The sequence below is a fragment of the Anabrus simplex genome, chromosome 2 (assembly GCF_040414725.1).
Source record: "Anabrus simplex isolate iqAnaSimp1 chromosome 2, ASM4041472v1, whole genome shotgun sequence".
NCBI lineage: Eukaryota > Metazoa > Arthropoda > Insecta > Orthoptera > Tettigoniidae > Anabrus > Anabrus simplex.
In genome coordinates this window covers 758913683-758929943 of record NC_090266.1, presented here as the reverse complement: position 1 = coordinate 758929943, position 16261 = coordinate 758913683, and the positions used below count along the sequence as shown (strand labels likewise).

The 16261-nt window shown below is 35.8% G+C and overlaps 1 protein-coding gene across 4 annotated transcripts in view; it reads left to right on the top strand.

The window, feature by feature from the left end:
• Positions 1-16261, top strand: part of LOC136864438 (regulation of nuclear pre-mRNA domain-containing protein 1B) — a 267789-nt gene that overhangs the window by 181780 nt on the left and 69748 nt on the right. The window contains exon 6 of one of the 4 annotated variants that reach the window (XM_067141433.2): positions 9019-10039. The exons of 2 other annotated variants lie outside the window; for them this stretch is intronic. In XM_067141433.2, the coding sequence (XP_066997534.1) occupies positions 9019-9042 (24 nt within the window). In that variant the 3' untranslated portion in view covers positions 9043-10039. Of the gene's footprint in view, positions 1-6866; positions 6991-9018; positions 10040-16261 lie in introns of those variants that run through there. One more of the 4 variants, XM_067141434.2, reaches the window with a different exon arrangement.

Genomic DNA, 16261 nt, shown 5'->3' with positions numbered 1-16261 from the left:
GTGAAGGATTGTTTCAAGGAACATGCTGTACAAGGACTAAATGGAAAGGCTGAAGGAAACACAGTAGAAGAAGAATGGACAGTCATGAAGAATGAGATCAGTAGGGCTGCTGAAGAGATGTTAGGAAGAAAGGAAAGATCAAGTAAGAATCATTGGATAACTCAAGGGATACTAGACCTGATAGATGAATGACAAAAATACAAGAATGCAAAAAATGAAGAGGATGTTGAAAGTAGTATGGTCCTACGAAAGGTAGATGCTGCATACAGGAAAATCAAGGAAACCTTTGGAGAAAGGAAAACGGGGTGTATGAATATTAAGAACTCAGATGGAAAACCACTTCTAGGGAAAGAAGACAAGGCAGAAAGATGGCAGGAACATATCAAACAGTTGTATCAAGTTAAGGACGTAGATGGTATGGTTCTGGAAAAAGACAAGGCTGTTGATGCTGCTGAAATGGGTGACCCAGTTTTGAGAGACAACAAAGTACCTGGAATTGATGACATTCTCTCTGAATTACTAACTGTTTTAGGAGAAACCAGCATGGCGAGGTTATTCCATCTAGTGTGTAAGATTTATGAGACAGGAGAAGTGCCATCCGATTTTCCACAGAATGTTGTTATACCTTTTCCCAAGAAAGCAGGTGCTGACAAGTGTGAAAACTACCACACTGTTAGTTTAGTATCTCACGCCTGCAAAATTCTAACATGTATTATTTACAGAAGAATGAAAAGAAAAGTTGAAACTGAGTTGGGAGAAGATCAATTTGGCTTCAGAAGAAATGTAGGAACACATGAAGCAATCCTGACTTTACGTCTGACCTTAGAGGATCGAATTAAGAAGGGCAAGCCCACATACATGGCATTTGTAGATCTAGAAAAGGCATTTGATAATATTGATTGGACCAAGCTATTTGAGATTCTGATGGTGATAGGGATCAGGTACCGAGAAAGAATTATCTCAATCTATATAAAAATCGGTCTGCAGTGAAGAATCGAGGGCTATGAAAAAGAAGCAGCAATCTGGAAAGGGTGAGGCATGGCTGTGGTTTGTCCCCCCTCCTTTTCAATGTTCATACAGAACAGGCAGTAAAGCAAATCAAAAAAGAATTTGGAAAGGGAATCACAATCCAAGGAGAGGAAATTAAAACCCTGAGATTTGCCGATGATACTGTTATTTTATCTGAGACTGCAGAAGATCTCGAAGCTGCTGAATTGTATGGACGGAGTATTGGAGAAAGAGTACAAGATGAAAATAAATAAGTCCAAAACAAAAGTAATGGAGTGCAGTCGTACAAAGTCAGGTGATGCGGGAAATATTAGATTAGGAAATGTTTTAAAGGAAGTGGATGAATATTGTTACGTGAGTAGTAAAATAACTAATGATGGCAGAAGTAAGGAGGACATAAAATGCAGGCTAGCACAAACAAGGAAGGCCTTTATTAAGAAAACAAATTTGCTCACTTCGAACATTGATATAGGGATTAGAAAAATGTTTTTGAAGACTTTCGTTAGGAGAGTGGCATTGTATGGAAGTGAAGCATGACGATAACTCGCTCAGAAAGAAAGAGAATAGAAGCTTTTGAAATGTGGTGTTACAGAAGAATGCTGAAGGTAAGATGGATAGATCGAATCACGAATGAAGAGATACTGAATCGAATTGGTGAGAGGAGATTGTTGTGGCTAAATTTGATGAGAAGAAGAGATAGAATGATAGGACACATCTTAAGACACCCAGGACTTGTTCAGTTGGTTTTTGAGGGAAGTGTATGGAGTAAGAACAGTAGGGGTAGACCAAGGTATGAATATGACAAGCAGATTAGAGCAGATGTAGGATGCAGCAGTTATGTAGAAATGAAAATGAACAGGATAGGGTGGCATGGATAGCTGCGTCAAACCAGTCTATGGACTGATGACTCAAACAACAACAACGATTAATTGTGTTTTCACCAACATCTGAAATTTCTCATTGTTCATAGCACCATGATAATTTTGATTTCTCTTCAAATTTTGAGTTTTAGCATGAAGTTATTTCTTCTAAAAAAAGTATTCCCTAAAATTATGAGATCACTTCAGGGATATTAATAGACAAAAATTGTGATTTCTGTTGAATGAATGAAAAGGATGTCTGATTTTAAGTGAAAGAAACTACAATGCAGCAAAGACACCTGATGATGAAGTCAGTGAATTACTACTTACACTACTTTACTCTCAAATTTGTCATGAATGTACTTCCATTAGTATATCTGGATTAGAAGTCATGATCATTTGTATTAATGATATAACTATAAACACTAATTGTAATACCTTAGAACAAATGTAATTGTTACAAACACTGAACCCATATCAGGCACTAAGAAATAAGAAGCTTGGAAGGTGTCCAGCAGTCAGCTGTCATACACTGATTCAGGTGGAGACTGTTGAATACAGAGCAAACCTAATAAATAGGCCTACAGTACAAGTAATTTGCTGATACCAATAATCTGTAAATCAAAGAATCATGTGGAAGACCCTCAAGGAATACAGAATTCCATCAGAGATTATCAAGATCATGAAAGAGATGTACAAGGGGTATGAGTGTCAGGTTCTTCATGAAGGGAAACTAACAGGAGAGATAAACGTGAAGTCTGGAGTGAGACAGGGGTGTGTTATTTCTCCCGCTCTGTTCCTGCTGGTCCTAGATAGTGTGATGAAGAAGGTAATGGGAGGATGGAAGATGGGGGATGAGAGACAGGCTTGAAGGTCTTGACTTCACAGGCGATATTTGCCTTACGGCACAGCGGTACTGGGACATAGAAGACAAACTTAGTAGGTTGCAGAAGGAAGCGGAATGTGCAGATCTCATGATCAACACAAACAAGACTAAAGAGATGAGGATTAATTTGGATGTCATGACCAGCTTGGCAGTAAATGGAAAGGAAATTCAGCGAGTCGAGTCCTTCCTCTACCTTGGAAGTATAGTTACAACGGATTGGGGAGCAGAGGAAGATGTTCGAAGCCGTATCCAGAAGGAAAATGGTGCATTTGTCCAGCTCTACCTCGTGTGGAAGAATAGAAACATCTCCAGGAAGACTAAGCTTCGCCTCTTCAACAGCAATGTAAAGTCGATTCTTCTATACGGCTGTGAAACATGGAATGTTACAAAACAGATCAATAACCAGCTGCAGATGTTCATTAATAGATGTCTGTGTCGCATAACAAATGTGAGGTGGCCGGACATAATCTCAAATGAAGATCTTTGGACCATGACCAATCAGCAGCTGATTGACATCCAGATCAAGGAGAGGAAATGGCGCTGGATTGGGCCCACATTAAGGAATAATAATTCTTAAATTAATGTCGTAATGGTACACCTTTTTAATACTATAATATGCAACATTTTTTAATTACATTACTAAACTAGGGACTATTTTTGGCCTTGGCTGGCCACCTTCAGCCTTAATATAATACATCTAACAACTAAGCAAATGTACAAATACATAATTGACATAGAAACAAATGTACAAAAATACAATTGGCATTAAAATCTGGGATAAACTATATGTAAAATTTGATAAATAAATAAATTAGGCTCTAAATTCTTAGCATCTAGAGTATGCTTATCATCCAGGCTCTTTTTTGCATTAATATTCATAGAATTGTTAGTTCCATCACTGCTAATCATTACAATTTCAATTGCAAAACGGGAACTGGTAAATGTTGATTTTGTAGTCAGATCATCAATCACCAAATCTACTTGAGTGGCATTAGCAGTATGCAAGCCACTGGACACCACCGTAAATAACCTCCAGCTAACGCAGAACTGCTAGATTGTGTTTCCACATCAACCAACTTGGCATCCAGTGACTTGCGTACTGCTAACACCACTCAAGTAGATTTGGTGATTGATCTGACTACAAAATCAACATTTACCAGTTCCCGTTTTGCAATTGAAATTGTACTGATTAGCAGTGATGGAACTAACAATTTTATGAATATTAATGCAAGAAAGAGTCTGGATGATAAGCATACTTCAGATGCTAATAATTTAGAGTCTAATTTATTTATTTTTCAAATTCTACACATAGTTCATCCCAGATTTTAATATCAGTTGTATTTTTGTACATTTGTTTTTATGTCAATTGTGTGTTTGTACATTTGTTTACTTATTAGATGTATTATATTAAGGCTGAAGATGGCCAGCCAAGGCTGAAACTAGTCCCTAGTTTAGTAATGTAATTCAAAAGTATTGCATATTATAGTATTGAAAAGGTGGACCATAATGACATTAATTTAATAATTATTATTGTGATCACAACTCAATACAGATCAAAACCATGAAGTTTATATCCTATGACACATTAAGGAAGCTGGATGGAGCTGTTGAGAGGGTGGCGCTGGACTGGAATCCTCAAGGCACCAGAAAGCGAGGTCAGCCCAAGAAAACCTGGAAGAGGACGATTGAAAAGGAAATTGCAGAGGTTGACAAGACCTGGAGTGAAGTTAAGAAAATGGCCAGGAACCATACTGTGTGGAGAAATTTTGGCAAGACTCTATGCTCTAGAGGGAGCAACAGGAAATACATCAAGTCAAAGTCAATATCCAATATTGAAAATATTAAATGAAAATACTCTGTAGAAGTTTTAATTGAAGCATCTCTCTAAAGTTAATCGTTGACCTGGAGTGAATACCTACAGTTCTTTTTAATAACCAAGAGACCCCTTAACAGTGGAGAAGTCGGAAGTCAAGAACCACTGATAGAACCCAGTGGTTCGTCGCCATAAGACCTATCTGTGTCGGTGTGACGTAAAGCCACTAGGAAAAAAAAAAGAGCCAGTGAAGCGGTAAGTTATAATACTAATTCTTATATCGTGCCAGTCTCTTTCAATCAATCATCAATCAATCAATCAATCACCACTGATCTACACTTAGAACAGCTGCCCAGGTGGCAGATTTGTTTACCTAGTCTTTTCTTCAATAATTGCAAAGAATTTGAAAATTTATCGAACATCTCCCCTGGAAAATTATTCAGATCACTGACTCTTCTACTCAAAAAACCAAATATTTGCCCAAATTTGTCCCTTTAAATTCCTGAATCTTTCCTACTTTGAAAACACCACTCAAACGTATTCATTTACTAATGTCATTCCATGCCATCTCTCCACTGACAGCTCGGATCATACCACTTACATATAAATACTCTCATATTTAGGCCTGTATTGAAATTCAGTATAAAATAATGCAAATATTTGTTTTCCACCTATTGAATACATAAAAAGTTTTTATTGTTAGAATTTTATCCTTGACATAATACTACAGTTGGGACATGTTTCGGTCGTCTACCGAGCATCCTCTCAGCCATTATAATGTCTCAAGGTTAAGTTATAATCTTGATGTACTTACAATTAAATCATACTTTTTTTAAATGCTGTTTGTTCGGGGTGTCAACCTATAGAGATCTTTTGCCCCTTAAATCATACTTAATTATAGTCTTAACACTAATTAGCAAACATTTTGCTTGAATTGTAGTTGTAATATACTCTGACATCTGTTACCATTCTGCTCCTTTCTTCATCTGAGATGACATAATCAATTATAGTCTTTTGTGGTCCATCCCAACTGTATCATGTTATCGTATGTCTCTGTCTCTTCTTGAACCAACTATTTTTCACCACCAACCCATTCCTCATACAGAAGTCAAGGAGATGTTCACCTTCTATATTTCTTCCACCATATCCATGAGGTCCCATTACGATCTCACATCGTGTTCTATCTGTCCCAGTCTGTGCATTCAGATCTCTATAATGATTACTCTCTCTTTACTAATAACTTTTTTCAAATCATCAAGAAACTGGTTCTTATCCTCTTGACAACATCCAGTTTGAGGTGCATACACCTGTACCAAAGTTAGTTTTTAATTCCCTAAATGCACAGTCACCTTTATTATTCTCTCACTAACATACTGAATGTCAGCGACTCCTTCTAGATCTTTACTCATGATGAAACCAACACCATTCCTCATCTCTTTGTCATTTGCATACCAATACAGTGTATACTGTTTTCTTAATTTCTTCATTCCTTTCGCTCTCCATTTGGTTTCACTTAGCCCCAGTATCATTAATTTCCTCCTTTTCATGAGGTCCACTAATTCTTCAAATTTTCCTGTGAGACTGAGTAAGTTGTTGGTCCCAATCCGTGTTAGTCTCCTCTGGGATTTTTGCATGTTTGCAAGACCCATGTATTATACAATTGCAGTTGTAATATACTCTGACATCTGTTACCATTCTGCTCCTTTCTTCATCTGAGATGACATAATCAATTACAGTCTTTTGTAGTCCATCCCAACTGTAATTAGAGACTTACATAGTAGAAATATATTTAAAAAGAGATGTTGTAAATGGTACGTAGACTTTAGAAATTAGTATATTAATGTTTCTTCATAGTAACTCTCAGAAATTTACCTTTCTATTACTATTATTTAAGTTTAATTTCATAATTAATTATATGTAATTAGTAGGCCTAATCTTAAGACGCTGTAGTTTGTACAGTGTAGCACATATGAGATGGTTTGGCATAACAGCAGGCTTCATAGCCTGAGCCATGCCATATAGAATAAGTCAGTAAATAAATAAATAATTTTAAAAAAAATCTTTGTAGGAAGTTGACCGTGTTTTAGTGCTTGTAAAACACCAGCATGATGCTGGTTTAATTACAGACATTTCATTTGTTTACATGTGGTCTTAGAGTGTTTTCATGCAAAGGCCCTGCGAATCCTGAAGCTTAGGAGGATACAGTGTTGCTGGACAGGATAACCTTTGTGTTATTAATGATGTTAGGTCATGTATTCAATACTAACTAATTAATAAGCAGTCTGTATATTTCTTCCAGCACTATTGCAGGTGATAAGATGATCACAGTTAAGTCAAAAGCTGCAACACATTTTGGGATTCAGTTACCATCCTCCTCCTGGTCCAAAATCTTCACTGCCATGGATTCTATCACAACCATCTCTGCTTTTTCCTATGTGCCCATTGAGATTGCTGCTGATGAATAAGATCTCATCCTCCTGAAGAGATTGCAAATGAGTTCAAAAGTTTATTCCTTTTCAGTACTGACACACCCACATTGTGGAGCTTTGCAGAAACTCCATGCAGGACTTTCCTTCCTGTGCCAATCTTTATGGATGTTAATCGGTTGGACAGTTGGATGATTTCAGTGATGTCATTTAGGAATTCTGAGCTTACAATAATGGCTGTGTCATTCTGGATTGGTACCTTTCCACGATAGAGCTATTTATATCCCTTTCTAATTTCTTTAGCTTTTGAGCTGGTCAACTTTGTTGGTTAAAGGCAATATTGATGCGACTAGTAAGAATACCATTGTTGCAGGTAATTTCTAGCACTGTTTCATTAACCCTCACTATTCTTGAGTTGGTTGCCCTCACCTATTTCTTGCATCATTTAAGCAAAGATGATATATGTTCCCTAAAGTTTGTACCACAGTATCTCTTTGAGTATGTTTGTTACCTCATACTCTATATATAGGCTATATATATATATTTTTTTTTTTTTTTTTTAACATCAGAAAGCATGGGTACTCCATTATCCAGAACTGATTTCTTTACTAATGCAAATTCCATTTGAGATAATAGACAGGTGTAGAGAGTACAGCAAGTCTTGCAAAAGACAAATACGTTACACAATATTAATGGTGTGATAGTTCACATGTCACTGACAGACGTGCTTCAGTTAGCAAATGATAATGAATTTTTTACTTTCTTCCACTATCTTCATGTCATGAAGATCTAAGGGAGGAAACAAATCAACATTCAAATGAAATGAATATAAAGGGGGGGAAAGAGAGAGAGAGAGAGAGAGAGAGAGAGAGAGAGAGAGAGAGAGAGAGAGAGAGAGAGAGCGCGCGCATTGCATAGGCCACACTGTAAGGAAGCCCGCTGGAGCTATTGAAAAGACAGCACTCAACTGAAACCCCCAAGGTGCTAAGAAATGCGGCTGTTGGAAGACGACTTGAAAGGAGACGAATGAGGAGGAGTGCCTAGGAATAGGGAAGTTTTGGAATGAAATGAAGAGGCTGGCTAACTGTAGGACCAGATGGAATTGTTTTACAGAAGCCCTATGCTCCAAGAGGAGCAACAGGCATTAAACAAATAAAGTAATAAAAATAATCATTCCATTATCAGGAAGGAATGAGACTGTTTGGAAGCTGTATAATGTGAGGCAGCAATTGGAAGCTAGACATATACAGTGTGGTATAATATGTTGTATCACATAATTTTCATTTTTCATCTTATTAAAAATTATTATTGTAAAACATGTAACCATCTTCCAAAAGTGGAAGGATATGAAGCCTTAAATTGTTCAGTGAGTGGAGTACTATAGTAATTCATATATTTCTTTTCATTAATTCTTAAATTTTATTTTACATTTTCAACTTTTTCTTCTTGAGGATTTATTTGAATTTCATACTCAGTAAATATTATTTACCAGAAGTAACATTAAATGTTTGGAAATAAAATGTATAATTTTGCTTCATTGTTTAAAAATGTCTTGAAGATCTCTTCTTGATTATACCATATACAACAAGAAACAGGCAGATTATTACTACTATACTTTCAAATTTTAATATTTGAATTGATTTTTTTTTCATTTAACTAAGATAAGTCTTATGAGGCATTTACGTGAGTCATAAATATGTTTGTAACTGTGACAAGTGCAGTTTTCTTCAACCAGTACTGCACTGCATAGTATAGGCCTAAGGCATTGAATAGGTAAGGAATCTAAATATATTTATGACATTATTACAAATCTCTGTTAAAGTTCTATCCAGCAAGTAGAAATCATTTTATTATTGTATATATGAGGGATAATTTTGGTACCCAAAAGCAGAGTGAAATTTACCAGGGAGTAAGCGAATGGTTGATCATTGAGTAGTTTTCAGTTATGCAGTTTCGATAGGTAGTTTGAGGCTAAATGTGATAGATAAAGAGATCACTTTACTGAAAAATATTTTTCTGTTTCAGGAGAGAGTTTGCTGTTATGTATAACATCATAATTACCAATCCTAAGCAGTCTGTTGGATGATTCTCTACAGGCTACATACCCTTTCTTAACAGATTTCTTTCATTTATCTTTCTTTTAGTATACTTTTTATACATATTTATATCTAACAGTTTTCATGCCAAAGTAAATCTTGCCTCAAGAACAAGTACATGATGCAAATGGTCATTTTCTTTCTTAAAAGTAAGCTGGAGATGTTTCCTAAAATGCCTACTTGTTCCTGTAACTGGGTCATTCTCCATAAGAGGGCAGATTTTGATAGAAGTTTTTAAAATTTTAAAAATGTTTCTTTTTACTTGATATGTTTTTTTGTGTGTGTTACATGTCATTATGCAGAATACTACTGGTCCTAATTACTGATCAGTACAGTATGTTATATAACCACTTGTAAAAATGGTACGTTCATGGAGGTGAGAATGAGAATTAAATTTATTGCAATAAATTTTTTTCAGATACTGTACTATAATAGGAAAGAATAACATTTATTACCATATTAAAAAATAAAAACAAAACCATTTCTCCTTAAAATCAATATTATCAAAACTTATATGTGTTGTCTTAAAAAGTATAAAAATAATAAATGTTGACACTAGGGCCAAGGATACAAAATCAATTGCTAAAAAAATAAAATTTATGGCTGTCAATAAATTCAGCTTGCACACTTCCTATAAAAGAACTTCAGAGGTTTAGATTAAATTTTCATAGTTTTTCAAGTCATTACTGAACATGTACTGGCCACGATTGTTCAACAGTGGCTTGTCGAGTATAGAAACTAAATCTGGAACTACTGTAGATATGTCATCAATATTTAGGAAGATGAATTTATTAGATTTATTAGATGATGATCTTCTCATGTAATGTCTTGATTTTACTTTTTTAGTTCAGTCCTGTTTCTGCAGTTTCTTTATTCCAAGGGCTTTGTTGTTACAGACTTTGCTGTTTTTTACTTAGACCAGGTTGGGGACTATGTGGTGGTGTACTTTCCTTTAGCATTCCATTAATTTTTTCTCTCTCTGTGTCTCTCTCTCTCTCTTTTTCTTTTCATAATACTGTATCTCCTTCTTCCTCGCCAGCCTTTTCTAATCTCTGCTCATGCTGACTCAAGTCCCATAAGTTATTTTTCTTGCTTCTTTCCTTGCATGGAATTGCTCCCTTTCCTTTTGTTTAGCTTTCATATCTGATTGGATCATTCTTTATTGATTCCCTTAGATTTTGCATAGAATCTTCTTCCTTTTCATTTGAAGATTTTGAAGCTTTAGTCTTTCTTGGATATTTCCTTGTGTTGTTCTTAGCCTTTATATTCCCATAAAAATAAAGCCTAATTTTAGGAAAAGATACTTTCCAGTTTCATTATTTAGATGACCAATTGAATGGATGCATGCAAAAATCGTTAACCATCAAATTTGTGAAGGTTGGGTTAGATGCTGCCACCTACTGTTATTGATATAAACTACATTTACTGAAGTGGCTTACCTATAAAAAAAATTACAAGGCTTCGAAGTTCTTGGGATATCTAAATCATCTCAACAGAATTGCAAAATCGCGCTATCTGATTGTTACTAGAAGTTTGCGTATGATGGCATGCCACAGTATCGGCAGGGTAGCAAATACTACGGAACTTGGTAGTCCATGATACAGGTCTGTTTTGGTACGATGTTAATTCAGAATGGAATAAGAAATGCAGATAATATTTTCATTTTAATAATGCATTGCCTTAGAAGAGTGTGCAGTGCAATAAATTAATGTAAATTATGAAGTGTTATATGGACATTTATTGTTTCTTATTGGCCATATTGTCTGTTTACAAACCAAGTAAAGATGACTTCTGCTTTGGAAGGTGATGATAATTTATATGAACATAATTGGAGTTCTACCAGTGGAAGTTACAGAAAACTTGAAAAAGAATGTGAGAAACTGAGACAGGGTTACTAGTGATTCTTACATTATGTACAGAGGTGAATGAACCGAAAAATGGTAAGATTATCTTGTATATTTGTGTTCTACCCCAGTATTTTGTGTTCCATTCAATTCCGTGGCTGAGCATTTTTATTTGCGTTCCATGAGAGGATGAGGAATTGTGGCATTGAGAGACTCGAGGTTCGAACCCTGGTGATGACAGCAGCTATCCTGCGTATGGTTTTACCATCGGGTTTTACGTGTTCACTGCAGACAAAGGCCGCATAGCACCTTATTTCAAGGCATCCAGCACCTACCCCATGACGACACCAGCTATCATTTGAGGAGCCGTTTTTCAATGGGCTGGTTTATGATCTGAATCTGAACATCCCTGGTGTGATTATTAATAAAATGGTTAAAGTTTTATGCCAATATCAGAAGTAAAGCTACATCTTTCAGATGAAAACATAAAATATTTTTATTTTATCCTCCAAAATTGTTTTTTTTTTTTTTCCATCAGTGAATAAGTCTCTTTTTCTCCAAATTAAAAAAATGATGGTTAGCCTGTTTTTGCATCCATCCATTCAATTAGACCATGTGTATTAAGGAGAAATCCATATTACAAAATATTATAAAGTAGAGTACTGCATCACAAACTCCATTACTTGTTCTTACCTCCGTCAATAGCACTCACGGATAACGGTTGTTCAACTACTTGAAAACATTTGAGGTTAGAAAATCCCACTTTTAGAGTTAGACTGTGTATTACTTATGGTTATAATTTTTAGTATAATTAAATTATGAGTCATAAACCTTTTCCTTCAGGAGCATGCTTTGTTGGTGAGAAATAAAGTACAATTACCAAATATCCACTACCACTTTCATAAACCGAAAACAATACCTAGAAAAGCACATGCACAACTTAGCTTCAGGTAACTGACAAGATAGGTGCCAATAGTTGAGTCCAGTAAAACTAGGCAGCCTATGGTGCTATCTGTGGGGGGGGGGGGGGGGGGGGGGTTATTGAATATTTTTCATTTTTCACAGAGGTGGGACTTCACTTGGTGACAAGCATATTCTATGCAAAAAGTCATATTTGTAAAAGAATATATATGTTCTTGAGTAGTTTATGAGTAATTTTTTAGCTGCTTATTCTTACTGTAACACCAAAATGGGTTGGAAACTACAAATTATGAAATGATCAAAATGCCAAAGTCAGGCGTGGGGACATGATATGGAGGTGAGATCTGATGTACTGTGCTCTAAATTTTTAAAAATTAATACCCTTATTGAAAAAAGGAGGTGTAGATTGGAAAGAAATAGTTAGAAATGGCTGTGGACGTCAGGAGAAATTCAGGGAACTTACTAGGAAATTGAATCTAGCAAAGAAGTCAGCTAAGGATAACATGATGGCAAGCATAATTGGCAGTCATACAAATTTTAGTGAAAAATGGAAGGGTATGTATAGGCAGAAACAGGTTCCAAAAAGGACATTCCAGGAATCATTAATGAATGATGGGTGTGTGTATGCGTGGATCTTCAAAAGGCAGAAGTATTCAGTCACCACTATGTAAAGATTGTTGGTTACAGGGATAATGTCCATTTAGAGGAGGTGATTAATACTAAAGAAGTATTAAAATTTACCTATAATAATGACATTTACAATAAGATACAAAAGTTTAAAACTAGGAAAGTGGCTGGAATTGATAAGATTTCGGGGAATATACTAAAGACAATGGGTTGGGATATAGTACCATATCTGAAGTACTTATTTGATTATTGTTTGCATGAAAGAACTGTATCAAATGAATGGAGAGTTGCTATAGTAGCACCTGTGTATAAAGGAAAGAGTGATAGACAAAGCTGAAAATTACAGGCCAGCCAGTTTGACATGCATTGCATGTAAGCTTTGGGAAAGCATTCTTTCTGATTATATTAGACATGTTTGCAAAATTAATAACTGGTTCGATAGAAGGCAGTTCGGGTTTAGGAAAGGTTATTCCACTGAAACTCAACTTGTAGGATTCCAGCAAGCCACAGCAGATATCTTGAATTCAGAAGGTCAAATGGATTGTATCGCGATTGTTCTGTCAAAGGCATTTGATCGGGCGGATTATGGGAGACTACTGGCAAAAATGAGTGCAATAGGACTTGACAAAAGAGTGACCGAATGGGTTGCTTATATTTCTAGAAAATAGATCTCAGAGAATCAGAGTAGGTGAAGCTTTATCTGACCCTGTAATAAGTAAGAGGGGGAATTCTTCAAGGCAGTATTATTGTACCTTTATATTTTCTTATATATACGTATATAAATGATATGAGTAAAGAATTGGAATGAGAGATAAAGCTTTTTGCAGTTGATGTTATTCTGTATAGAGTAATAAATAAGTTACAAGATGGTTAGCAACAGCTAAATGACCTCTGTAATGTTGTGAGATGGACAGTAGGCAATGGCACGATGATAAACGGGGTTGAAAGTCAGGTTGTGAGTGTCACAAATAGGAAAAATCCTCTCAGTTTTAATTACTGCGTTGATGGGGTGAAAGTTCCTTATGGGAATCATTGTAAGTACCTAGGTGTTAATATAAGGAACGATCTTCATTGGGGTAATAACGTAAATGGGATTGTAAATAAAGGGTACAGATCTCTGCACATGGTTATCAGGGTGTTTAGGAGTTGTGGTAAGGATATATAAGAGAAGGCATATAAGTCTCTGTTAAGACCCCAACTAGAGTATGGTTCCAGTGTATGGGACCCTCGCCAGGATTACTTGATTCGAGAACTGGGAAAAATCCAAAGAAAAGCAGCTTGATTTGTTCTGGGTGATTGCCGACAAAAGAGCAGCGTTACAAAAATGTTGCAAACTTTGGGCCAGGAAGGCTTGGGAGAAAGGAGACGAGCTGCTCGTCTAAGCGGTATGTTACAAACCCTTATTTTAGTCATTGTTCCGTATTGAAAACAGCTATATCACTAAGTTTACACAAGGAGTATTTTATTACGCAACATTCAGTTGTTACAAGTAATAACTCTCATTATTGTTCCGTATTGAAGATGACATTAGGCATAGATATCAAGGATAATTTAATAAAAAACCACCTATTCAATACTTTCCACGTTTAATGTGGTTATTATCTACATGATTTTATGTAGACTTATTTAGGTCAGGTACATGTTTCACCCATTATTTTGGGCATCTTCAGCCTGTATACAACCTTTAGGTCAAGGTTTGGGACCTTTTTAACCAATATAAACATACCAATATATATACAATATATACATTATATACAATATATACAAACATTAATGAACCCTTAAGATGGGTAATATAAGTTAATACAGTTAAGTTTTTTGGTCCTAATCTATCTAATATGAAAAATGTCCAAAACTAAAATGGATCTTCTTTTTGGTAAAGAGGATTACATATCGGGGTTTATGTGACCCCTATATCATATCATGCTCTTGACATACCGTGTCTGTTGACAGGATGTGTCGTCAACAATAAGTGGAGATTTGAACTGATTGTTGATTGTAGGTTGGTCAAGATTGAAAATATAAATTTAAATTAAATGTGTTTTAACTTGGCAGTTCTATTCTGGTTAACTTAAAATGTTCAAAATAAAATGAAATGGATCTTCTTTTTATCATAAGTCTTGAGAAAGGGTGATATTAAAACTGGGGCTTATTTGACCCACAATTTTCATTTTCGTGTTCTTGACGTAACTAATATTTAAATGTGTTGTCATGCACAAGTGGAGATTTAGAAAACGAATTGTTGTAGGTAGACTGGTCAAGAACGTTGTGAATGAAACTGTTAGCGTCTTGACTTTGGGTCTCATGTAACGTCAAGGAATTGACAAGAGTACAATATTAAGCTGTTTCATAGCTTTTAGGCTGCTGCTTAATTGAGAAGGAACATCCTAGACACTTGATACAGTCTTGTATGAATATTGTTCCCCTTGATGTGTTGCTTGGTCTTTGGGAGGGATCTTAAGAATATCTGTAATGAAGTAGAAAAGTAATATTGAATTAAAAATTTAGAGCACGCGTTGTGATAAAATGTATTAAATTAACACCTCTTAACTGTAAAATAACTTACTTGTTCAATTAATACTAGATGGACCTGTCTGTTCTGGCAGCGCCTGTCTTATCAACATTTCTACTCCTGGTGTTGTACTGGTGCGGTAATGGAGGGGCGGGGCATGGAGGGAGAGAGGGGGTAGGCAGGTCTATGGGCGTGTGTGCTATTGCTGGAGGGGAGTTTCTAGAAGCGATATGGGCGGGTTTAACTTTTGGCATGGTGGATGAAGCATTTGATTGTGGAGATTTAAATAATTGAGGGATTTTGTTTTGATCTGAATTCACGATATTAATTAATCTAGGTGTTAATTCGTACAAAGGATTTTTAATTTCATTGACATCGTTGAGATTTTTTATTTTTATTGTAGGTTTGGTCTAAAAAGATGTGAGAGAGAAAAGAGAAAAAAGATATGAGAGAAACGGGCCATCACTTTACATCCATAGAGAAAGATCTTACCATCATTAGAAGCATAGGTAAAGGGAAATTAATGAATGAACTGGAAAATCTACACATCTTGTTAGACCAAACCTACAATAAAAATAAAAATCTCAATGACGTCAATGAAATTAAAAATCCTTTGTACGAATTAACACCTAAATTAATTAATATTGTGAATTCAGATCAAAACAAAATCCCTCAATTATTTAAATCTCCACACTCAAATGCTTCATCCACCATGCCAAATGTTAAACCCGCCCATATCGTTTCTAGAAACTCCCCTCCCGCAACAGCACACACGCCCATAGACCAGCCTACCCCCACTCTCCCTCCATGCCCCGCCCCTCCATTACCGCACCAGTACAACACCAGGAGTAGAAATGTTGATAAGACAGGTGCTGCCGGAACAGACAGGTCCATCTAGTATTAATTGAACAAGTAAGTCATTTTACAGTTAAGAGGTGTTAATTTGATACATTTTATCACAACGCGTGCTCTAAATTTTTAATTCAATATTACTTTTCTACTTCATTACAGATATTCTTAAGATCCCTCCCAAAGACCAAGCAACACATCAAGGGGAACAATATTCATACAAGACTATATCAAGTGTCTAGGATGTTCCTTCTCAATTAAGCAGCAGCCTAAAAACTATGAAACAGCTTAATATTGTACTCTTGTGAATTCCTTGACCTTACATGAGACCCAAAGTCAAGATGCTAACAGTTTCATTCACAACGTTCTTGACCAGTCTATCTATAACAATTCGTTTTCTAAATCTCCACTTGTGCATG